This window comes from Xyrauchen texanus, chromosome 27 (genome assembly GCF_025860055.1).
Source record: "Xyrauchen texanus isolate HMW12.3.18 chromosome 27, RBS_HiC_50CHRs, whole genome shotgun sequence".
NCBI classification, from domain to species: domain Eukaryota; kingdom Metazoa; phylum Chordata; class Actinopteri; order Cypriniformes; family Catostomidae; genus Xyrauchen; species Xyrauchen texanus.
In genome coordinates, this window is record NC_068302.1 from 25,985,744 (window position 1) to 26,010,565 (window position 24,822).

Genomic DNA, 24,822 nt, shown 5'->3' on the forward strand with positions numbered 1-24,822 from the left:
TCTCCCACATTCACAGAATGTGTCATTGTAAGTAGACAATATCCAGCACTTATTCATACCTGCCGTCATCACAGAGGAAACATGATTAAATGTTACACAAATAAAAAAGCAAGGTTAAACAGAATTTGCATGAAAAACAACACTGATTTTGAAAGGATAATTCCATAGAATACAATAGTTACTGAGTTGGCAATAACCATGTCAAAAAGCATACACTGTAAAAAATTTCAGTAATTTTAACAGTAAAATACTGAAAAAATGCTACAGAAATAAAATTTTAATTGATTAACAAATATTAACTGTAAAAATATACAGTAAAATGTTTTAATATATTTTAAAAGACAATACAGTATTTTTTACAATAAAATGATGTAAAAATTCAATAATTTAAATGTAAAAAGTATGATTTTCCTGTATAATTAATGATAAAATGAACAAGAGCGTACATGTACTTTTTTACAGTAAATTATTGTTAAAATTACAGTAAAAAACAGTAATTGGGCATTCCCACAATTCCCTGCGTGACCCATTTCATTATATTTTATGGGAATAGTTTCATCATATTTTTAATATCATTTACGTACACTGGGGTGTTCTGTGTTATATTTGATGTAATTTAGTTAATGTTTACTGCATTATTTAAATCTCATATGTGTTACCATGTTGTTGTATAGTGTTTGTGTGAGTGGGAGTGGTGGTGGCGTAGTGGTCTACAGCACATAACTGTTAATCAGATGGTCGCCGGTTCGATCCCCATGGCCACCACCATTGTGTCCTTGAGCAAGGCACTTAACGCAGGTTGCTCCGGGGGGATTGTCCCTGTAATAAGTGCTCTGTAAGTCGCTTTGGATAAAAGCGTCTGCCAAATGCATAAATGTAAATGTAAATGATACTGAGCACTGTCTTTATACTTTTATTGGTCATTGCTCCTGGAAGAGCCACTACTGATGAAATTCATGTCATCATGTGCCCTTCTGTAGTTACTACGGTGATTAACAAATACCTTATAAAGTAAACAACAGATTTTTCCAGCTTCAGAAGCATGTTTATTATTTTATTTTTTTACTGTACATTTAACAGAATTTATACAGAATTTAATTTCTTCAGTGCCAGCATATAAATTACAACTATTTTAAACTGTAAAATGTACAGATTGTTGTAAAGCGGTTTACATTTTAACTGTATTTTTTACATAATTATTCTGGCAACCACAGCTGCCAGATTTTTTTGTAAAAACAACAGGAATTTTTTTACAGTGTAATTAATGAAGAAAGGAATAGTAAATCATGCATTGTGAGTTCCACAGACCATTTCTTCACTGATATTTAAGAGATATTTATGTTTCTTGACATCTCTAAAATCAGTATCATTATTATAATTGCCATTTTGATTGTGAAATTCTTTCCCTCCAATTCCCTAGCATAAGCAGCATAACCGCACATCACAGAAATAACAGTAATGAAAATGCCAAAATGCTTTAAGACTTATACATGCTTAAAGCTCTATACATAGAGTTTGTCAATCAATGAATGATCCTCAGAAAATTATCATAATGTTTTTCACATTCACTGCATTCCTTTGCCTCTCTTATTTGATAGAAAAGTTTGAAGGAGGAATCATTATCTGCCATATGAAAAACAAATCACAAAAAAACAAAGTGTTAACTTTAAAACAAAGCTGGTTTTATGTAATTTCTCTCCTATGTAGTAGACATACAGAAAACAAGAAAACAGAAAACACATGCAGGCATATTCACAATTAGATTCATACATGTTGAGCAATATTGCAAAACGTTGCATCATTTTGTTAGTTATTCTTAAATTGCATTATTTAGGAATACCTAATGTCTTTGGTGTGTGTTTTGTATATGGACTCAATTGTTCTTTATTAGACAGAGGTTATGTAAAGTATATCACAATATAAAATAATCCAAGTGAGATCTAGCATTCCCCCATTGTCTTTTCTGGATGTATAAACACATGCATTAAGAATAAAAAACTGGGTCAAACTTTATATAAGAGTGTCTGCATTACAGTGCAGTTACATGCATAAATAAGTAGAGTACAATGGGGCTAAATGTCATTTTGTTAAGAAAGGCACTTTTGATTTGATTTTCTCCCAAAAACCTAAACAGCAACTAAATCCACCACAGCAATTTTCTTAACAAAATACTTAGCAAAATATTCCTGATCCATGAGATCATAGCTTGCAGTGTCTAAAGTTTGATTTTGAAGTAATTTAATCTAATATTTAATATTTTTTAAATTGTTACAATTTTATGTATTAAAAATCACACAAAATAACATATTTTATTTAGACAAAATACTTATTTGTCATTTTCAGCTTTGTTAAAGGTGTTTACATCAAAAGTTTTTCAATAACTGTCCAATACTAAAATAAAGGCCCCCATAAAACACGTTTTTCTTAAGTGGGGGGAATAGATTTGTTCTGAATAATGTTTAAAGCAGGTTCACATTGTATGATTCAGTCACAATGGATATTAATTTGTTTATAATATTCTTTAGATGTTATGAACTGCCAAATGTGATTGAAATTAATAGGAAAGGATGAACCCTTTTCTGAAGTGGTTATTTTACTCAACAATTTTGCCCAATAACTATAATCCTATATTTACACTATATTGCTAGAACTCCTCTGGGGGCTTTTTACCCCAAATGTGAAAATAAGGGCTCCCTCACCACTTTTTTGTTCTTCTTTTGTTTTTTTTACAGTACTGTGCAAAGGTTTTAGGCACCTGTGAAACATGTTGCATAGTGACGATGTCTTTAAAAAGAATGCCATAAATAGTTTTCATTTATCAATTAATGTCATACAAAGTCCAGTAAACATAAAAAAAGCTAAATCAATATTAAGTGTGACCTTTAAAACAGAACCAAATCTCCTAGGTACACCTGAACACAGTTTAATTTTTCTTTAAAAAACATTTGTAATTTTTTTTTTTGCAGATAGGATGTTCCAAGCGTCTTGGAGAATTCACCACAGTCCTTCTATCTATTTTCTCATTTGCTTCTCAATTGCTTCTGTTTCTTCGTGTAATATCAGAATGTTTATATATATATATATATAAATATTCTGTACTGTTTTAAACAAAATACATTTGCGTTATTATTTTTCACACAAATACTGTTGCTTCATCAATATAAAAAAGAATATTACTTTTTTAAATGTTGATACATTTTGTGATCAGAAAAAAAAGCAAATTTTCCTTAAGGTGTGCCTTAAGCCCCATTGTGCCCTACTAAGTAATACAATATGTTATGCAGTGATAGCAAACTATAGCAATTATATTACAGGGATAGTTAAAAAAATGTCCTGGTTACTCCTGTAACCTCCGTTCCCTGATGGAGCGAATGATACGTTGTCGATGAAGTGATACTATGGGTCACTCTTGGGAACCCGAGTCACCTCTGATCTTTGATAAAAGGCCAATGGGGATAGGCGAGTGGTATTTGCATACGGGTATAAAGGAGCTGGCGTGCGAAGCACTCATTCAGGTTTTGTGCTGAGGAGCCGAGAGAGAAGGTCCCAGCCATTTCAGCAGGTCGTCCAGTGTTGTGGCAGGAGGGACACAATGTTTCGTTCCCTCCATCAGGGAACGGAGGTTACGGAAGTAACCAGGACGTTCCCTATCTGCCACTCACTCAATGTTGTGTCGATGAAGTGACACTAGGGTCCCCTACAAAAACGCCACAACTATCTGAACTGTGTTACGTGTGTCTCGTAGCCAGTGCACCAAGCCGACACGTAACCTCCCCCAACGCTGTTATGTGCGTCGAACAGCCCTTCAGGGATAAGTCAACTGCCTAAAAAATAGGGACAGGCTAGCCCAGTCATGCCTATTTCCCTCTTTTTTTTCTCCACCAGAAGAGTGAACATTTTCATTGCATCTTTTTCAATACAACAAAAGTTGATGGTAAATGAAACTAAACTAAAGGGAATGAATAGTAAAGCTGCTGAGACTGACAGAGGTTTCAGAGCTGTGTTGGTAAGATCGTCTACTCTACACACAATGCATTGATTCTTAAAATGCAAGGAGATGACTTAGCAGCTTTCACAACTTTTGAAATCTTTAAGCCACATTCGCTAAAACTGTGTTTTTGACACTTACTTTACCAGTAAATCTGCTATTTGTGAAGCATGACATTTTCAAGGCATGCATCATTATGTTTCTGGTTATCTACCTAAATAACTGCCTCTGTAGATATTTATCTTTTTTTTTTTTTTTTTTTTTACACATATCTGGTGAGTCAAACGTGTGCTTAATGTAGTATGACTAAGTATTTCTTATAGTAGGTGTTTGCTATTATGGGATTCAGCTGATTTGGATCTGTTTGTGGGCGATGAAGGCTGATTCTAGTGTAGCCACCGAAACAACATGACCCAATATTCTAGTGTGACATTTACAGTGAAAATTGTCAAGTGGATTGCTTGACCAAAGGGCAAAAGTTGTTGTTAAACAGTTTATGAGATTTTTTAATCTGAAAGTCAAAATGATATTAGCAGGTATTTAGAAAACTGGTCTCTGTGTTTTGTTAAACATGTGAAACCTTTATCTTACATACCAACATTTTGCAGATTCAGCTAAAGCAAAAATTAACAATGCTGACTTTTGAAACTAAACATCTTAGTGTAGCTCCCTGATTTGTGAAGTAAACCAAGATGTCAACCAATTATTTTTTTCATTAAAAAAGTTATAAATATTGACTTTTATAAATCAACTGTTTACTGTAAATTTGTAGTCGCATTTTATTATATTTTTTAATATGGATGACTTTTACATTTATTTACCAATTTTGTGATTTTGTGTTTTTGCAACATGATCACACAGAAAATGTGTGTGTTAGTTCTGAATAATTTGCCACCCATATTCGAACCAAATGTGGTGAATTACGGAAAATTGCTGTGCCTTTCACCTCACATCCATTCAAAGAGGCAAGTGGAAAGAGCACTGTTTTAGTATCAGTACTGTTATGGTTAGGGTCAGGTATAGGGTTAGGGTTAGGAGTACATTAATGTAATTACAACTCAAAAGTTTCTTAAATTTGGATGCACTGTGCAATTTATGTCAAATCCATTCAAAGAAGCAAGTTTTAGCATTGTGCAGTTTGTCGCAACTGTAGTTCCAGATTTGGCCCCTGGGATGGGCAGATCAGACATTTAGAAAGACGGGTTTTCATGTTTTTATCTGTTGATTTTCTGTGGCAATTCAATCTTTGCCAAAAGTCATTTCTGTCATGACTTCAGCTGTAATAAGCATTAATAATGTGACTTTTTTCAGCAGAGGTCAAATTACCTTTCTATACAAAAATGTTGCTTTAGTATTGCTTGTGAGAATTTTATATTTAATGACACACTTGAATGTAAATATTTCACCTGCGATAACCTATGAAGTTTTATAATGTTATTATCTAAATGTTATTTTCAGGCCTATGTAATAAAAAAATTGAAAGGCACATGACAAAAAAAAAGCTGAATTAACTTGTCCATTTCAAAATGACTGAACATAAAGTTGGCCTATATTTAAAGCAAGTAGCAACCACACCTGAAAAGGCTACAACAAAAAGGAAATTTAAATGGGACTGTCCTCACAAGAGCAAATGACGATGTTCGTTTTCACACAGTTTGTTTTGATGAAGATTCTTATTTTGTGGTTGGCAAAATGTCACACATGTTATGCTCTGATTTCTGATAAGCTGCATTCTGATTTCCTCTGAAAGCCCGTCATTCATCATCGGCGTCAGTTACAAGATTGCATGACATAAATTCTGCACAGATAAACACTTTCACCGGAACGACAGACAAAAGGTCTTTCTAATTAATAAATAGAACTTGCGCTTATTTCAAATGTATATAATCTGATAAAATGTATGCTTACGAGCTTCATAAATGTACTTGTATTGATGTATATCTGCAAACAACTATTCTACTTAAAAATATGTGGGTAGGCCCTGTACTGAAACCATAGCTGCATATGAGTGAGGGATGGATGTTGATGCAGAAGGGGAAAAAAATGGATAATAATTTGTTGTTAAACTTTTGGACCACTTGCATAGACTATGAAGGGTATGGAAACAAACTTTATTTGCCCTTGCACTGGCCTCTGGGAAAAGCAGTTGATTTGAAAAGTCAATCAGTATCAGTGAACCATCATCTGTGTTATTAGGAAAAGAGTTATCACAAAATAGAAAAGGCAAATATGTAAAGAAATATGTAATGACCAAATGGATTACACTAAATAATAAATGCTTTAATGAAAACAAAGTTGAAATTCTGAAAAGATTTGTGGTAACATTATTGTAGAAATTGATGTGCCACAACAAATGACATCATTTAAACAGAAAATAAAATATAAAGTATAAAATATAGTATACTGTGATGGAGAATACTATACTGAATAGACAATCTGTTTCTGCTTTGGAATAAGGAGTTAGCCTGGTAAACTTAGCACAGTTTACCAGGCTAGTCAAATATGTAATATTATGTCCACTAGACGGCGCAATTGCACACAGAGTGCTTCAGCAATTTGTCATTTTCTAGCCTACTTGAGTAAAATGATTTCATGTGTACAGACCAAAGACATATTATAATATACATATATTTTCAATAAATGATTATTGAAAATATTATCAGTAATCAAGAGACCATAATGATATACAACGTTATACTATAAAGTTAATGGGAAGTTTAGATGTGCTCTGTGATGAAACAGATTCTGACCCTTAACACTTACTTAGTTTAATCATTTTAAACCATGATTTTAACTATACATAAGTAATATTTACATTATATTCATGATGTTAGCCAGAGGGGAACTGGCCCCCACAGTGAGTCTGGTTTTTCCCAAGGTTATTTTTCCTATATTAATCAACATTTTATGGAGTTTTGTGTTCCTTGCCACAGTCGCTTTCAGCTTGCTCACTGGGGTTATTAATACAATTACTATTTAATTACTTATTTTTAAACACGATAAACAATCGTATTTTATCTAATTACAAAATGATGATTCATCGACATTATAGACATTACAGTTTTATCGTCTGTTAATGCTGATCTTTTGTAAATCTCCTTTGAAATGATGTGTGTTGTGAAAGGCCCTATACAAATAAAATTGACTTGACTTGACTTGACTTAACTTTATCATGTTATTAATATTTCAGACTCCACTAATTGAGGTTACAACAGAAGTGGAAGTAACAGCAGCTAATCAGTGCAACGACCATGTCATACGAATCATGCACTAATGGAAAGGGAATGACTGGGCATTCATCTCTCTAAATCAATAATTTAAACAATATAAAACATTTTGCAAAAATATCTTAATTAAGAAAAAAATACTTTTCGTTCCTTTCTTGTGACTGATTGTGTGTCCTCAGGTTCTTCTGTAACACTTTTCCCTTTCTCATGCAAGGCCATCTGTTCCTGTGGCTTCCAGCAGTTCAGGCAGCTGTTTGGCCAGGCATGAGGGCACACAGTAGATCGCTGTGTCACGCAGAGACTAAACATCTTTTTACCAGGAAGTTACAGATAGATTAAATGCTCACTCACCAAGGGCCTACTGGGTGAGCTGGTTTGCAGAATTACTCCCTTCAATCAAAAATGTTCCAAAGACCCAAACGCAAAACAACCTTAAAGGAATAGTTGACCCAAAAATGAAAATTATTTCATCACTTACTCACATTCATGCCATCGTGTATGACTTTCTTTTTTCTGCTGAAGGCTAACAACAATTTTTAGAAGAATATCTCAGATCTGTAGGTCCATACAATGCAAGTAAATGGTGACCAGAACTCTAACGGTCCAAAAAGCATATGAAGGCAGCATAACAGTAATCAATAAGACTTCAGTGGTTAAAACCATATCTTCACAAGTGATATGATAAGTGTGGGTGAGAAACAGATCAATATAACTAGACCAAAAGTCCTTTTTTTACTATAAGTCTCACCCTCACTTGTCATATCGCTTCTGAAGACATAGATTTAACCACTGAAGTCTTTTGGATTACTGTTATGCTGCCTTTATGTGCTTTTTGGGCCTTCAGAGTTCTCACCTCCATTCACTTGCATTGCATGGACCAGCAGAGCTTAAAACATTTTCTAAAATCTGTTTGTGTGTTCTGCAGAAGAAGAAAAAGTCACACACAGCTGGGATGGCATGAGAATAGGTAAATAATGAGAGAATTTCCATTTTTGGGTAAACTATCCCTTTAGACCAGTGGTTCGCAACCTTTTTGACTCCAAGCAAGGGTTTAGATTTGGCTTGAACTTTGTGGGGTTGCAGCGTGAAGCTATTACATGTTTCCATTGATCATGGTATAAATAATGGGATAGGTTTGCTTACTTGTTTTGATTATTGGATGGGGAATGCTTTCTATGGGAACCTATGCCCCTGACTCCAAGGCCCCCCGTTGTCTGAGAAAATATTTGAAGCCCCCAATGTAGGCTATAAGATATTTATATTAGATATATTATAAGATATTTTCTTAAAACTTGTGATTCCAGAAATGTCTAGAACTGTACATTCTTCATAAAAGCAAGGTATTGAATGGATTTAGTACATTTTTAGCATTTTCAGTATGTTGAATTATAATAATTATATAAAAAATAATAATCTATCTATCTATCTATCTATCTATCTGTCTATCTGTCTATCTGTCTATCCGAATAATGTAATCCGTATAAAGGGTTTGTGTTCTTTAAATTAGAGAATTGGCCATTTAAAAGTTTGTGGTTTAACTCTGTGACATCGTCATGGTGGGGAGAGCAGCTTCAATGAGGCTGCCGAAAAATCCCGAGACGTTTCCGGAGGGATCCGATGTAGGGATAACAGAGGTAGAGCGCAGGGACGGGAGCCGCTGTTTCCAATTCATCATCGCAGAGGAACCCATTTCATTTTGATCATTTTTCGTTAACGTTCTTAATTCAATGATGGCAACAGGATACTGACAGTCATGGCGAAGAACCGGGATTGACTGCCATGTGTGATCCATCTTTTTTGCGCCTCGCATCACAGACCATACCAGGCTTATGCATTTTAAATATATAGGGCGCTTACATGTACTGTGTACATGTCTACACACAAAATGACTACACTATGTGAGAGGACAACGTTGATGTCACTGGATATATCCAGGGACGATGCTCGATAAAGCGGATTTATTCCATTCGAAGATAAGAAGTGTATCGGTGTGGCGTGAGAGAAAATGTCTTTGGCATCAGTCGAGATTTCGGCAAAGAAAATGAAGATTGGGAAGAAGCGTTGCCCTGTAGCCCAGTAGCGCGTGCCAATCGTTATTTACAAGTATAAATCGGTGCACGAGATAATGATACTGACACTGTGTCTCAGAATTAAACGAAACCACAAACCAGAGCATAAATAGAGTGATTGTGCTAGTCAATTGTGTTTGATTTAGTCACAGTGTAATGGGAATATAGTACTGCTAAGGTTTGGCCTAGCTTTATGGAGAACCCGAAGACATGACATGCACACGAAAAAAGAGGAAACGACATTTTTTGTTTTTTAAAACCTGTATGTACGTAAGAAACCAGCTCCAGGCATAAAAAGTTTTCAGCCGTTGGACAAAAGATTTTACAGTGAAACAGGTCTTGTTTCTTTTTTCCCCCAGACGTGACCATTCCCAGTATTCATTAATTCATTATTTATTTATTTGTTTGTTTATTCTCTGTTGTTTGTAAAGGACGTCGAGGCTTCTTGGATTATAATCTGGATTCATGTGCGATTCAATGAACGCGTTGTCTGGGGTGGAAGAAACATATTTCCAACTTTTTTGTGTGTTTTTATTTTATTTATTTATTTATTTTGATATATTTGCAACAAGCTCCCGTTAAGGCCTACCATCGCCTCAAGATCCATTATCTGGAGGAAGACCAAGAATTCTAGGTAAGAGCTCCGTCATATAATACTCTACATTAGCCAACATTATTGTTTCTGTTGTGGAATAATAATGTAGGCTACTATAATTTGGGGGCATACAAATACTAATGTCAATTGGAGCATTCTTAAAAAAAAAGCATGACTCTTCGTCATCTCGTTATGACGCACCCTATGTAGGCTCCTAAAGTAAAATGCAGTCTGTTTTATGCACTTGTTATTTCATTGTCCCTCAAGCAAACATAAGCGCGCGCCCGCCCGCGAAATAATAAGACAGAAAGAGACGCTGTTCCCCGTCACACCCAAAGATTATACATGCAGGCCACAATGTTTAGTACATGTATTAACATGTCAGTTGCACCCAAGAGAACTAAGAAAATCAGTGTAACACTGTCTGGACTGTCATATGCGCTCTGACTGTGTCCATATTGGTCATTTGCTCTTTTGCGTATTAGGTGTACCGATATTGGCTGTGCTGGTCACGTCAGTAGATCTAAGTAATAAATTATGCTCATGTTCTTTCGTATGCTTAAAAGAAGAATCATCGGCCCCAAATTGGACAGTAGCCTACAAGCGCCGTTAAATGAGCTCCACTTCAACAAACTATTAATGTAGGTGTGTGTGTGTCTGTCTGTCTGTCTGTCTGTCTGTCTGTCTATCTATCTATCTATCTATCTATATAAATATATATATATATATGTCGCATCGCGTTCAGCTCAGCCCACACCGTTAGCCCAACACAAATAAAGCTGAAGAGAAAGATGCGTTTGATAAAAGCCAGCCACGAACGACGGGATCACATTGTTCTTTCTATATCGTATCAAAACGATAGGTGTGGGAGAGTTGAAATGATTCAGGCTCGTTTGGTTGGTGAATTCCGCGTCGTCTCCTCCCACAGAGACCAGTGTAGCGATATTCACTGCTGTTGCTATCCAGCCTTCTACCTACAACCAGCTCTCTTTACATCTGACTCCTCCCAGCGCGATCGAAGGCCTTCTCACTATTAGCCTAATGCGAGATATTCAATTTAGCCTTTAAGGGCACTTCAAATTAATAACATAATGGTAACCCAGGGATGATAACTGTGCATTTGTAGGGTCCAACGAGGCTAAAGGCACACATTAGGTCACAAAGTGTATATTGAATATTGATGGAATAACATCATTTGTGTGAAAAGAAATAACAAAAGGTTGTTTTGATTAAAATTACTTTGGGTAAAAGGCTCCCGGAGGGGTTATAGTGATATAGTGTAGATATAGGGGCAATAGTTATAGGACAAAATTAGTCAACTATAGGCAAATACTTTTGAGATATCAATATGCTTTTTTTGTGTAACAAATTTAGATAATGCTTACTCAAAATTACTACTGCAGGAAAGGGTGCACCATTTCCTTTTAATTTCAATCACATCTGGTATTTCATAACATCTCAAGTATTCTATAAACAAATGAATCTCCATTGTGATTGGAACAGTCAATTTGAGCCCACTTTGAACATTCTTCAAATTAATCTACATGCTCCGCTTATGAAAAACTATGTGTTTTATGGGGGCCTTTATCCCCTACAACAGAGGGGATTTTCACTTTAAATGCTATCCTTTCACTTATTGGCGAGTTATTCAAAATCTTTTGATTGAAACACCTTGAACATAACTGAAAAGGACAAATTAGTATTTTGTCTTAAAATACATTTGATAGTTTCAGTGATTTTCATTAACTACATAAATTTGCAACATTTAAAAAATATATTAAATAATGGATACAATTACCTTAAAATCAAAAATTGGGAATATTTTGTAGTGTATACTGACAAACAGGTGTTAAGGAAAGTACTGTGGTAGTTTTTGTTGCTCTTTGGTGTTTTGGGAGAAAATAAAAGCAAAAGTGCCTTTTACCCCATGGGGACTTGCACCCTACAGTTAACTTCATTAGGAAATATTTTTTTAAATGCTGAATATCTGAGGTACACATCAAAGTATTTTGTGGAGGAGGGTAAAATAAGTGAAACTTTTCAGCCGCCCTCACTGGAATGCGTGCGTCTGTCTAGAGTATAAAAAATAGAAAGAGCTGAACTTTCACATTATGTAGGTTGACATGAATGACAGTACCAGCTCTGACACATCCAAAGAAGTTGTTGAATTCTTTATTTCACAGAGCTAAATATGTATGCATTAACATTTACAGAGGGAAAGTGAAAAAGAAACATCTGCACACCAAATTGATCAAATCTGCATTTTGAAAAGGTTTGTCTATGACCCATAAAAATTGCAATACCGTTCCTAAACCAGGTCAGTGAACTGCTGTACATTTCCAAGTGAAAAATGTGACATTCAGGTAAAATTTCCATATTCATTCGGCCTTTGATCTTTTTAATGTACCAGTAAAGTTCTAGTAGTGCTGCACAATTAATGAAATTAAAATTGAAACCATTATATGGCCTTGTGTGATTATTAAAATGCGAAGGGCTTTGATTTAATTAATTAAATAAATAAATAGTCTGCCCACGCTGCTCGCTTCAAAGTTTATGAGCACTGCTCTGTCCGGTCTGTATTGTGTTAGTGCTTTATTACAGAGTTTTCAAAGTGGTCCTGTGTTCCACAACTCCAGCTGGTGCTCAGAGTAACAGATGTGCTCCGAGTTCGATTCTGTTTTCTTGCACTGAGTGCGCTCCAGATTCTCTTTAATTTAGTTTTTGCTTAATACCAAATATTTGGCTGCAAGAAGTTAATATACAAATAATTTGCAATAGAAATATTTTGTATTTGTGGACAGAGGATGAGATTGAGGAACACAATATACAGCTGTTGTGAATGTGAACTGTTCATCCGGATGTCACCAAAATAAAAGCTCAACGGTGTAGAACTTACTGCAATATGACTTTTTGTCCAAATTGTGCAGCACTAACATGTAGTACTGTAAGTTATTTCACTCAAGATTCCAACAGAAGTTCTATCAGAATTACAAATGCTTTAGCATCAAATTTTAATAAACAAACATTTTGGGAGAACACGTGTAAACAAACATATTTCAAATGTCCCTGTGTTTGACTTATTGGATATCCTTTATTTTGATTGTCCTTACCAAAGTGTTAGGGAATATTTACCTATAGTTTGTCTCAGGGCCAGAATAAGCCTTTATGGGGCCCTTTTCAGAATTTGATTTGGGGGCCCCTCGGTGCCGCCAATATGATTGATTGCTAGTCATGTGAGATGTCACATTAGAAGGTAATGCAACTGTCTGTCAAAAGCAAAAACAAAAAAATAACTCACAAAAGGCATGGTTTAACCATATAAATATATTGATCTGGAATTGTTGAAAACTCACCTGCTGTATCATCATCAGCTGTAGCACTGGCACTTGGGGCAGGTGGCATTGGTTGTGCCCCACCTCCAAAATATTTCAACTGTGTCTGTTGCTGTGGAAGTTTCATACGAGGGAACAGAATGTTATTTTAACAATATAAATTATTATACACAGCAGCAAGCCATCGGTACACCTAAAACAACAACTCTTAATCTATAACTAGCTAATTGAGGCATAATAATATTGGAATATAATAGTAAAGACCCCAAAATGGTAGGCTAATGTAAATAATGTTAAGCTGTTATCAGTTCCAAGTTTATGGAACAGAAGATTATTTTTATTACAACAATATATACCCAAGAACAAGTTATTTTTACACAGAAGATAAAAAATGTAATCTGAAACTAGCTAAATAAAATGTTGTATTATAATATATTAAGATGTCTAGGCTATTTATGGATGTTTAGTCAAACGTGAAGTTTCCTAAAACAAGAAGATATTCTACCTAGGCTATGTTAACTAACTAGCCAGCTAAAGCTAGCTCGCAACATAGCCTAGCTAATTATCTTGCTGTTTTTTTTCTCTTCCTCATTTCTCTTTTTTTCCCCTTTTCTCTGCACCAGAGGTATATGTCTTTTTTTGTAACATTGCTGTTTTACTATGCATCTGCAATGCTTTTGCCTCTTCAATCAACTAACTGTCTGACTGTTTACATTAACATAATTATTACGTTAACATAATATTGCATTTAATATTGCGTTTTTGTATAATTACCATTGTCCAAGCTGTCATTTCATGTGCTCTTGGGGGCCCCATGTTGTCCACGGGGGCCCTAAGCAGCCGCTTAGTTCGCTTATACCTTGGGCCGTCTCTGGTTTGTCTAACTTGTCATCATCAGTTTATTTCTATCTAACAATATATTCTGTTCTCTATTTGCTTCATTCTGCAAATATTTTAAAAGCAAAATCTACAGTTGCTTCAACAGCCAATATTTTCTCAACACTAACAATACTTAAAGTTCACCCAAAAACAAAAACGCTGTCATCGTTTACTCACTCTGATGTTGTTCTAAACCTGTATGACTTTCTTTTTTAGTGAATGAGATGTTAGGCAGAATGTTAGCCACAGTCACCATTCAATTTCACTGATGACATGCACCTAAGAAAACAATTTATTCCAGGTTTTGCAGAAAGAGGTGTTCTGAAACATCATGTAAACGAGAACATCAATTTCCTTATGCCGTTTAAGGGATTAAGAGAAAGCGGTTTAAAACATCCAGTTTTCTCACAGAGAATGCATCTTAATGTGGCCATGTAAACACGTAAGCAACATTCTAACAGGTTTTTGAGGAGTGTGCATGTGAGTGGAACAGACCAAGAACAAACGTGATAGGATGCAGACCAACAAGTCAGAGTGGAAAGAATTCAACATTTCTGGGACTACAGTGGGAAAAGCACATAAACTATTAACTATACTTTTATATGTACATACACTAATATAAAATATTGACAGTTCCTAACGTTCGCGTACCGTTATATGCACGTTAAGGGAATCCCAATGTTTTATGTAAGAGCTCCACTGTTGCAGCATAATTCCACTGCAGTTCGGGATAGAAAACAGCAACAACTCTGGAATATCTGGAAACAAAGCAGAGCAACGGAGAAAAAAATAGTAAAGTCTTCCTCATATACCATGTTTGTTATTTACAGAAGCATTGGGGGGAAATTACGTTGCTGTGGAGAGAGCTGCTTACTGAACAAGCCACATGTATATGGGAGTAAAGTGTACGCCACTAATTCACCTTATGCGCCAGAGAAATTAGTGCCCAGCCATCTTGTACATTTTGTCTTGGAACTTCCATTCTAGTGGTTGCTATATGGACATCTATAGTGTAGATGTGAAAGTTAAAATAAAAGTTGATTTACATGATACAGAGTTATCAAAAGTCATCATTGGTATTTTAAAGTGTTCAGGGGATGTCATAACAACTGGAAACAGAGCGGGATATTTCAAAACAAGAGTATTTCATTCATAAATTCACAAGATCCTACCTTCATACTGTGGAGGTACTGATGTGTCTGTGCTCATGAAACTCCAAGAGACAACAAGTCATTAAAAATATCTCTGTACGACACCTCTGACCATCTCCTCGTGTCATTCACCCATCGTTATAGTTAAGGTGACTAGATTTTTTGAGTGTTAAACCAGGATGGGGAAGGGGTGCTACTATATTTATATACACTCATATACATGTGAAAGTGTATGTTTTATTTGATATTCCATTTACAACAATTGTAATCACATGTAAGCCTCTTCAAAATGTAGGGTGACACATAAATTTTCTTTAACATAATGAACTTGCATGTGCAATAATATGAGCTGTCAATGTTGGAAATTTCACGTCAACAACACATTACCATAAATTAATAACAAGTTGTAACCTAAAAAAATAAGCAGAATTACACATTTAACAATTAAATGCTTGTTTCATGAAAAAGTGCAGTGTGTCATAGCTGTCTGAATGTGACCTGCCAGTGTGTCACACTTTTTTTTGTGTTTCTGAAAAAACACCTCACTTGCATTTTCACATAGTAAATGGGTGATATACACTCACACCATCAACTCTTGGTGAAAAACACTTTCTGTGCTCACACAGGTAATCCATGATTGACTCTTCTCAGTAGCATCAATATAAAAAGGAAGTTATATAACAAAATGCAGAAGAGCAGAGTGCGGAAAAAGGGTGGTGCTGAATAAGGTGATGTAAATGGAAACGCCGCTTTCTGGTGTCCATGTAAAGTTGTTATTGTATGGAAAAGAGATTCAGTGAAAATGAATGGTGACTGAGGCTAACTTTCTTCCTGACATCTTCTGAAAGTGAGCCAAGAAATAATGAAACTTACAATATAATACTTTTCAATTTATAAACAGGTTGTCATAGTAAAGACAGGCTAGAGTTAAACAACATTTCAATTTCTTGACTAACAGAAACATACACTTATGTTCTTTTTATGTTCTTTCCTGCCAAACTCATCTCAACACATTCAAATCTGAGTTGCATTCAGACTTACAAAGACACATACACCGCACAAGGCAGAAGGACCCTGTAGCCTAGCAACAAGCAGCTGTAATTGCGGTGACACAAGTGAATTAGTGTTTCTGCTCTAAAACAATGAGTCGGTGCAGTTCTGTCTTTTGTTAGACTAAGGTACTCAGCGACTTTGTCATCAGCTAAGGCATCTTCTTATAACTCGCTCAGTACCAGAGGCCGTTAGCCAGTGATGGCTGGCACTAATGGCTCTTTAAGTGCTGCCAATATCACCACAGGTGAAGGTGTACACCTGAATTCATGGGTCAATTCTCTTTCACATTGACTGAGTCGGATAATGCTAGCTGGCTTTGCTATGCCAAAGCAGGGGAGAACTGTTCATTTGGCAAATTTAAATGCCCTCGTCCAAATGCCCTCAACATAGACAGCCTGTACCAGTCAGACAGAATACTGCCAGAATCTCTGTAGTCAATTTAGGATTGACTTCAAAGACTGCTAACAAATCATTATGCTTACAATTTAATAATTATACTTACTGTTTAAACATTGCCTTACAAATATATTGAATAATTAATTTAATCAGCGACAAAACTATTATTACACTTACTGTGTAACTAAATACTAGGCAATACACACATCCACACATGCATCTCAGTCACATGACCATACTCAAGACATAACAAGTGATGTGTTGTAGCCTAGCAACAATGAGTTAATTACCATGAAAGACTAGTTGCTGGCATGCCATGTAGCGTGTGGTGGAAACAGCTGAACTGCTCGGCACTAAGGGGGAAGCAGAAGATGTTCCTCAGCATGGTACAGCAGATGCTTACAGGAACCCTGCTTATCATTCAACAGACTATTGATTGATCTCTGCTTTCTGATGGTGGACAAACAAAATAGACACCATTTTGGCAAGCTAACATGTGCTGTTACATTTGGTATATCATGATTAAAATGAATATGATATTTATTTTTTGTTCAAAGTTTTTTATTATGCAGTACAACATTAAACATTTAAAATGTAAATGAACATGAGAAGTTTATTTCTGTAGAGATGCTTAGTTGATAAAATTACTATTCTTTTAAAATAATCACATTAATGGAACTATTGTTCTTTTAAATTGTCAAAATACTTTTTGCAGGCACGTATAATCCTCATACTGTTGTAAATTAAGTTAAATTAGAAGTATCATTAAAGGTGCTTGAAGGCAGGAGTCAAAACTTTCAGTATATATGCAAACAACCCAAAATCTACTGAGATGAAAAATGTGTGCTAACACCTTGACAAACTACTAAATAATATAACTAAGGTTATACATTCACACAGATATATAAAATATATAGATGTTATCTATAATGTGATGGTTGAGCCTGTTGCTGAGAGTACATCATGTTAATCCATGGTTCAGTACACACAGTTGTAAATCATCTTCCACTGGCATTACTTGCTTTTAATGTGAGTATAGAAAACATCATGGTTACTGTCATAACCTCCATTCCATGATGGAGGGAATGAGATGTTGTGTTGATGTAGTGACACTAGGGGTCGCTCTTGAGAGCCCCGAAAACCTCAAATTCTTTGAGAAATGTCAATGAGAATTGGCGAGTGGAATTTGCATGCCACTCCCCTGGATATACGTGTATAAAAGGAGCTGGAATGCCACTCCATTCAGGTTTTGTGCTGAGGAGCCTAGACAAGGTCCGGCAATTCCAGTCGCTAGTTCAGTGTTGTGGCAAGAGGGACACAGCGTCTCGTTCCCTCCATCAGGGAACGGAGGTTACGACAGTAACCATGACATTCCCCTTCTGCCACGCACTCGACGTTGTGTCGTTGTTGTGACACTAGGGGTCCCTATAGAAAAACGCTGCAACAGCTGAACCGTGTTACTTGATGCAGGTCAAACCAGGCTGCTGCGTGCATAAGACTGCACTTAACCTCCCCCAATGCCCCAAAAGACATAATTTAGTTCCCCACATCCCTTAGGGGGAAGCAACATAACTAGCATGGGAGCAGGCTGCACCAGATGCGGCCTTTTCTCTCTCTGTTTTCTCTCCACAGAGTATTCGATTCGGCTGGGACAATCTAACATTATCATACGCATCGGGGAAGGTCTTCTTTTCCTTTCCTATACTTTCAGAGGAAAAGGACCCCACGGAGACAACATCCTGCCCAAAAGGGGAGGTCAACATGTGGCAATACGACACATGGGCTTGGCAGTCGCACATGGAGGAGGCGCGGTGGTAGGTCCTGGGGTTGAGTCTCCGCTCTCTGCTGAGCGTTGCCTGCCGTGACAGCATGTCTGCTGTGGCATTGAGGCTTCCCAGGATATGAGTGGCCCACAGAGACCTCAGCCACTGCTGACTCCAGAGGAAGAGATGTTGGGCATGTGACGAGAGCTTACACCACCTTGCCGATTTATATATGCTACTGTCGCTGTATTGTCAGACCGGACCAACACATGCTTGCTGTGGATCAACGGCAATAGTAGTACGGCCAGCAAATCTAGGTTGTTGATGTGCCAACCCAGTTGCGGTCCTGGCCAGGAACCAGGTCCAAACTGTAGGAAGGGTCTTTGTCAAGGTAGAACCAATACGTAAAAGTACGCATCCTTCAGGTCTACCGCCGTGAACCAATCTTGATGCTGGATGCATGTCAAAATGTGTTTCTGCATCAGCATCTTGAACAGGAGTCTGTGTAATGCACCGTTCAGAACTCGCAGGTCCAAGATTGGCCGCAACCCACCCCCTTAATTGGCACGAAGAAGTAAGGGCTATAGAACCCTTTCCCCATCTCACCTGGGCTTTTGCTCATGGTCATGGCATGCAGGGTGGAGACGTCCTATCCAGCGGCACTATAAGCTTTGGTCGCCAGAGACGACGTAGTCCTACAGGCTCTGGAGGGGACCATTTTGCGGGCATAGTTGCATCGCAACCGCCTTATCCACCTTAGAGACCTCCATGTACCCATGTACCGGCGTTTGGCTGTGAGCACGCCCTGAACCCAGGAACCAATCATCAAGCAGCGAGCCCTCAGGGGAGGGTAGAGGGTTCCAGTCTTAGCTGATGCTCGCGGCGGCCCGGGAAAGCATGGTCAGCTCTGCGTCAGCCTCAGACCGGGTGGGCAGACACGAAGGTCGCAGCCCAATTGAGTTATCGGCATCCGACATCACCAGATAACTCTCCGATGCAGCGATTGAAGACTCATCCTGCTCGCCGGCCCCGAAAGAAACGTCATGCTGGCGTGAGGTGGGCTGGGGAACGGTAGGTCCACGGGGAATTACCCCACGATAAACGATTGAACTCCCCAAATCGCCTCCAGTGCCAGCCAGGCCGGCCTCAGACCTGTGGGTATAAGGCGCAGCTCGGGGGGCGGCTAGTGTGGCTTTCTTCCGGAAGAAGGAAAGCTGCAACCTTATCATTGCCATGGTCATATTCTCGCAATGAGAACATAAACCATCCACAAACGCTGCCTCAGTGTGATCGTTTCCCAGACATGCGAGGCAGTGCCTGTGGTCGTCAGAAGCGGAGAGATCATGACCGCATCCAGGAATCACACCAAGATGGAAAGACATCTTTATATAAAGACGCGTTTTTAAAAAGACGCTCAACGTCAATGTGCGTGCTCTAATAAAGATAATATACTCTTTAGCAGGAATATACACTCTTTTAGCGCTGTCGAAGCATCCAGGGGCGAAATCTGCACTCGTCGTGGCATGCAAATTCTACTCGCCAATTCTCATTGGCCTTTTCTCAAAGAATGGGAGGTGTTTGGGGCTCTCAAGAGCAACCCCTAATGTCACTACATCGACACAATGTTGAGTGAGTGACAGAAGGGGAATGTGGATTCACACTGTGGTTTGGTTTGTTTTTGTTTGTCAACCCTGGCTCTTTACAGTGGAAAACCTGACATCAGTTGTTTGGATTGTAAGTGTCTTATTAGTTTCAGAGGTTTTAAACTGTAATTTACAAATACCAATATGTGGTTTGATATTTAGCACGTGAATCTTTATTTTATGCACTTTATGAATATGTGCTTTGCATGGACCTTTTAAGTGAATGAATCGTTCTTGTTAACTTATATTTGTCATGAACGACTTTGTGTTTTTTAACGAATCAGTTGAATCAATTGATTTAATGAGTCACGTTACACAGAAGACACTAACTTGTCTAAAATACTGTACGACTGAGTTCGGAATTGTATTCTACCATGCTGCACTTACTATTTCTGCCATAGATTTCTTGTAGAAGTTGTACAAGTAGTATCGGTAGTACTAATTTCAAACTCAGCCTGTCCAATCTGTTAAAATGCTGATTGAATGAATCTGAACTAATCCTTTTTCAAACGGATTCAAAAGACACTGGGGGTGTGTCTCATCTTGCTTCTTTGCTTTCTATGTCATGAATCAGTTTATTCTGAAAACAAATTCGGGCACTGGCAAGGGGGTCAATCCACTAAACATTGGGACACTAATGATTAAATTAACTGAGACACAATTACGAGGTCACACATTTAAGCGCAACTGGTATTATTAATCAACAACATCACTGTATAAATTACATTGTGCATTTTATAGATAAACGTACTGTACAGTGTTATAATGAAAGATATGAAGAAAAAATACTAAATTCTTCTAAAAACCTTTCATGCACATTATGGATAAAAGATAATTGCAAGCAAATTTCTTGTTATGGGAAAATAAGCATTTGACTAGTCTTGTAATGAATTGAAGGACTTCAGAAGACATGACGTGAGCAACAATGCTTCCTGATTTTTATGGTGGATTCTGGGAATTTTTGGGGGAACGAACGTTTCAGTGCACTAAATGATATTGCTAATGCAGCCATAGAAAGCCCTAGAAATGGCAGACTTCCTGACTAGTTCCCTATCCACTGAACTAGGGAGTTGATTGAGATGTTAAAAAGTGCTTAAGGGTTTTTTCTTGTATATTTTTTTCTTTTGGAATAGCAACACTAATAATTTGCCAGATAGAAATAGGTTGTCAAACAGCAAAAAAATTCAGGGTATTTCTTCTTAGAAATTCCTTCTTCTTTAGCCAATCAGAATTGCATTTTAGGGATAGTTTACCCAAGATAAAATGTCTTGATTTATTCACCCTAATAATGTTCTAAAGCTGTATGAATTACTTCCATGGAAAACAAAAGGAGATGTTACACTGAATAACAGCCTTAATCACCATACACTTTCATTGAAAAAAGATGCAATGAAAGTGAATATAGATTTAGGCTAACATTTTTGCCCAACATCAAAATAGGATAGGAAGAGAAAGCAGTACTGATTTTAAGAATAAGCTCTTTTTATCAAGCATCAATATCAAGTTATGCTACCTGCTACTTTACTGTATCTAACATTAAAATTGTATAGCCATTTACTTTTCTAAAAAGTCAGTTGTGTCTGTGACCTGTGAGAAGAACCAGCTACTCTTTTGGGAGGGGGGAACTGTAACAAATGTTTTGTTGTTTATTCATAGGTGTGAAGGCCAGAGGTGGCACCTTTGAAGGGAAGTTCCAAAGAGAACTGTGAAAAATGGGGCAATGCAGATCAAGCTTCTCACCTTTTATTTGAGACAACAACGAAAGGCAACCACGAGGACGGACGACAGCTCAGCCGGAGGAGGCGGAGGTGGAGGAGGGAGTGGAGGAAGTGGGGGTAAAGGAGGAGTTGGTTTCGTCGGAGAAGGCGTGCAATTAGAGCAGCGAAAGGGATGGCCAACGGAAACGCAAGCAGCGATGGGCCTGGGAACCCTTTGGCAGCCATAGTGTCTACTACAGGTGGCATGATAGGTGGAGCACCTTCTTCGGCTGTTTCTACCTATGTCAAACTTGTCCTTCTGGGGCTGATCATCTGCATCAGCCTGGTAGGCAACTTAGTGGTGTCTCTGCTGGTGCTACGGGACAGAGCGCTTCACAAGGCACCTTATTACTTTCTTTTGGACCTCTGCCTTGCTGACACCATTCGTGCAGCGGTCTGCTTTCCCTTTGTGCTGGTTTCCATCAAGAACGGCTCTGCTTGGACTTATAGCGTGCTCAGCTGCAAGGTGGTGGCATTCATGGCTGTACTTTTTTGCTTCCATGCTGCCTTCATGCTGTTCTGCATTAGCGTCACACGTTACATGGCCATCGCCCACCACCGGTTCTACTCTAAGCGAATGACCTTCTGGACCTGTATTGCAGTGGTCTGTATGGTCTGGACACTGTCGGTTGCCATGGCGTTCCCACCTGTCTTCGATGTAGGCACCTACAAGTTTATCCGCGAGGAGGACCAATGCATCTTTGAACACCGCTACTTCAAGGCCAATGATACATTAGGCTTCATGCTCATGCTGGCTGTGCTAATCCTGGCCACTCATGTGGTTTACATGAAACTCCTGCTGTTTGAATACAAGCACCGGAAGATGAAGCCGGTCCAGATGGTTCCAGCCATCAGCCAAAACTGGACCTTTCACGGGCCTGGAGCCACTGGCCAGGCAGCCGCAAACTGGATAGCAGGGTTCGGCCGTGGTCCAATGCCTCCCACTTTATTGGGCATCAGGCAGAACTTGCACAACCAGAACAGACGCCTGCTAGGCATGGAGGAGTTTAAGGCCGAGAAGCAGCTTGGCAGGATGTTCTATGTCATCACCTTGTTTTTTCTGGTGCTCTGGTCCCCATACATTGTGGCCTGTTACTGGCGGGTTTTTGTGAAGGCATGCACCATCCCACACAGGTATCTGTCTACCACCGTGTGGATGAGTTTCGCACAGGCTGGCGTTAATCCCATCATCTGCTTTTTTCTCAACAAAGACCTGAAGAAGGGCCTGTTGGCCCACCTGCCTCCCTGTTGTAGAACTCCACCTCAACTGCCCCGTGAGCCTTACTGTGTAATGTGAAGATGAGTTTTCATTCATATTGTTATTTTTTCCATTCCAATTTTTCCATTGGATGATTGAAGAGTGGACAGACAGTGGAGGGGATTATGAGGTCTAAAAGTAATTTTTAAGAGCTGTTGTGGCCTTTGATTAAGTTTAAGATGCTTTAAAATTGGTGGATGTCAAGGAATAAGCATCTACTGTCATCTTATAGTGATTTTAAAGGGAAAATGAGCTCTATGCTAAGATGCGATATGGTAAATCAAATTGAAACAAGTTTGAAGAACCATATGTTTTCCAATGGGATGTGTTAAGAGTGGTTAAAAACATGACAAATCTAGCTATTTAGAAATCGCCCAAACTGGTATATTTTATAGTGAATGTATTATGGCTATATCAAAGGGGTTCTTATGATTTAACCCTACAAACATTACCATTTGGCTCAATATCTCTGTCCCTTTACAAAGATCCTAAGGGCCTCAAAACAAAAATTAACAAAAATGTATTATTCATGCCTTGTGAACAGCTGCACTCTTGACCGAGTAATTTGTTTTATTTAAACTAACTATTCAAAAATACTTAACATGCATGTATATTACCTTAACTTTAAGGGCAAAACAAACTTGAGATTAAACTATTTTTAAGGATGAGTGCCAGGAGACAAGCATAAGCCTCTATAGGAATGGTAATAAAGTTTCTACAATTTCAGGTAGGAATGATAATAGAACAACAGTATATATATATATATATATATATATATATATATATATATATATATATATAAACAGAGAAACTTCCATGAAAAATAATGCTTGTTCCTTTCTTAGTTGATTTAAAGGGATGATACAAATAAAAGGGGCTGACTGAAAATATGAATCTCAATGAAATAATGCCTATTCAGGTTTGCAGGTGCTCTTTCCCTGAGTGACTTTAATTACATATTTGCTGTAATTTATTGTTGTTTTATTTGCCTCAATTCATTTTTATTATAAATATTTCATTGCTTTGCACAAAACTACTTCATGCCATTATCATGTTCAGAGCTGGATCTGAATATGCGACCAGTCCTTTGATATTCAAACCAAGAAAAGGTAAAGATATAAAATAAATTATTAAGACAACAGTACTTTACTGTAATTGGTCTCTTAACATGGAGACAACTTTTGATTACAAGCAAGGTTTAGAGACTGAGTGAATATACTGAACAGATAATAATCTACTTTGGTTAAACTAACTGACCTTTTAGCCTTCCAAATGATTCAGAAGATATTGTAGAGGAGAGGTTACTTAATCTTTTGCTTTTTGAATTACTTGAATGAAAGTTTAATAGCATATCAGATCGATAAAAAATGTAAACAATTTAAAAATGTGATTAACATATTGAAATATTGTATATCTTTGAGGGGAAATAATTCCGCTTTTCACATAGGTGGGTTGTAGTTGAGGTATTTCTTTGCTTTTACTGTGTATTACAGACTAATACATGATGAATGGATTTTCTGGAAATAAGAAGTTGGTTAGGTGGGAACAAAGAAATTAAAGTTGAATGTTTGTGCTGGATTGCAGTATGACATAATACATGTGAAATCCAGCCTCCTGTTCACTTCTCACAGTATTAATCAAAAATCTCATTTTAAGACTGAATTCTTGTAATGAAATTATGAATGTGTTTTAAATTAGAATTTTTTTTAAC

The 24,822-nt window shown here is 37.4% G+C and overlaps 1 protein-coding gene across 3 annotated transcripts; it reads left to right on the forward strand.

Annotated features, from left to right (window-relative positions):
- The first annotated feature begins 8,861 nt into the window (after positions 1–8,861).
- gpr173 (G protein-coupled receptor 173) lies at positions 8,862–23,848 on the forward strand. 3 transcript variants are annotated; one of them, XM_052094677.1, is made up of 3 exons: positions 8,862–9,620; positions 9,716–9,918; positions 21,753–23,848. In XM_052094677.1, the coding sequence occupies exon 3, from the start codon at positions 21,987–21,989 to the stop codon at positions 23,148–23,150; it is 1,164 nt and encodes a 387-aa protein (XP_051950637.1). In that variant the 5' UTR covers positions 8,862–9,620; positions 9,716–9,918; positions 21,753–21,986; the 3' UTR covers positions 23,151–23,848. The 3 variants fall into 3 exon arrangements, with proteins under 3 accessions (XP_051950637.1, XP_051950636.1, XP_051950638.1); XM_052094676.1 differs by having other exon boundaries at positions 8,862–9,918; XM_052094678.1 differs by lacking the exons at positions 8,862–9,620; positions 9,716–9,918 and adding an exon at positions 15,957–15,969.
- Positions 23,849–24,822: the final 974 nt, after the last annotated feature.

Bases quoted from the DNA above. Each gene is read 5' to 3' on its own strand.
- gpr173 (XM_052094676.1), top strand. From the start codon at position 21,987: ATGGCCAACGGAAACGCAAGCAGCGATGGGCCTGGGAACCCTTTGGCA.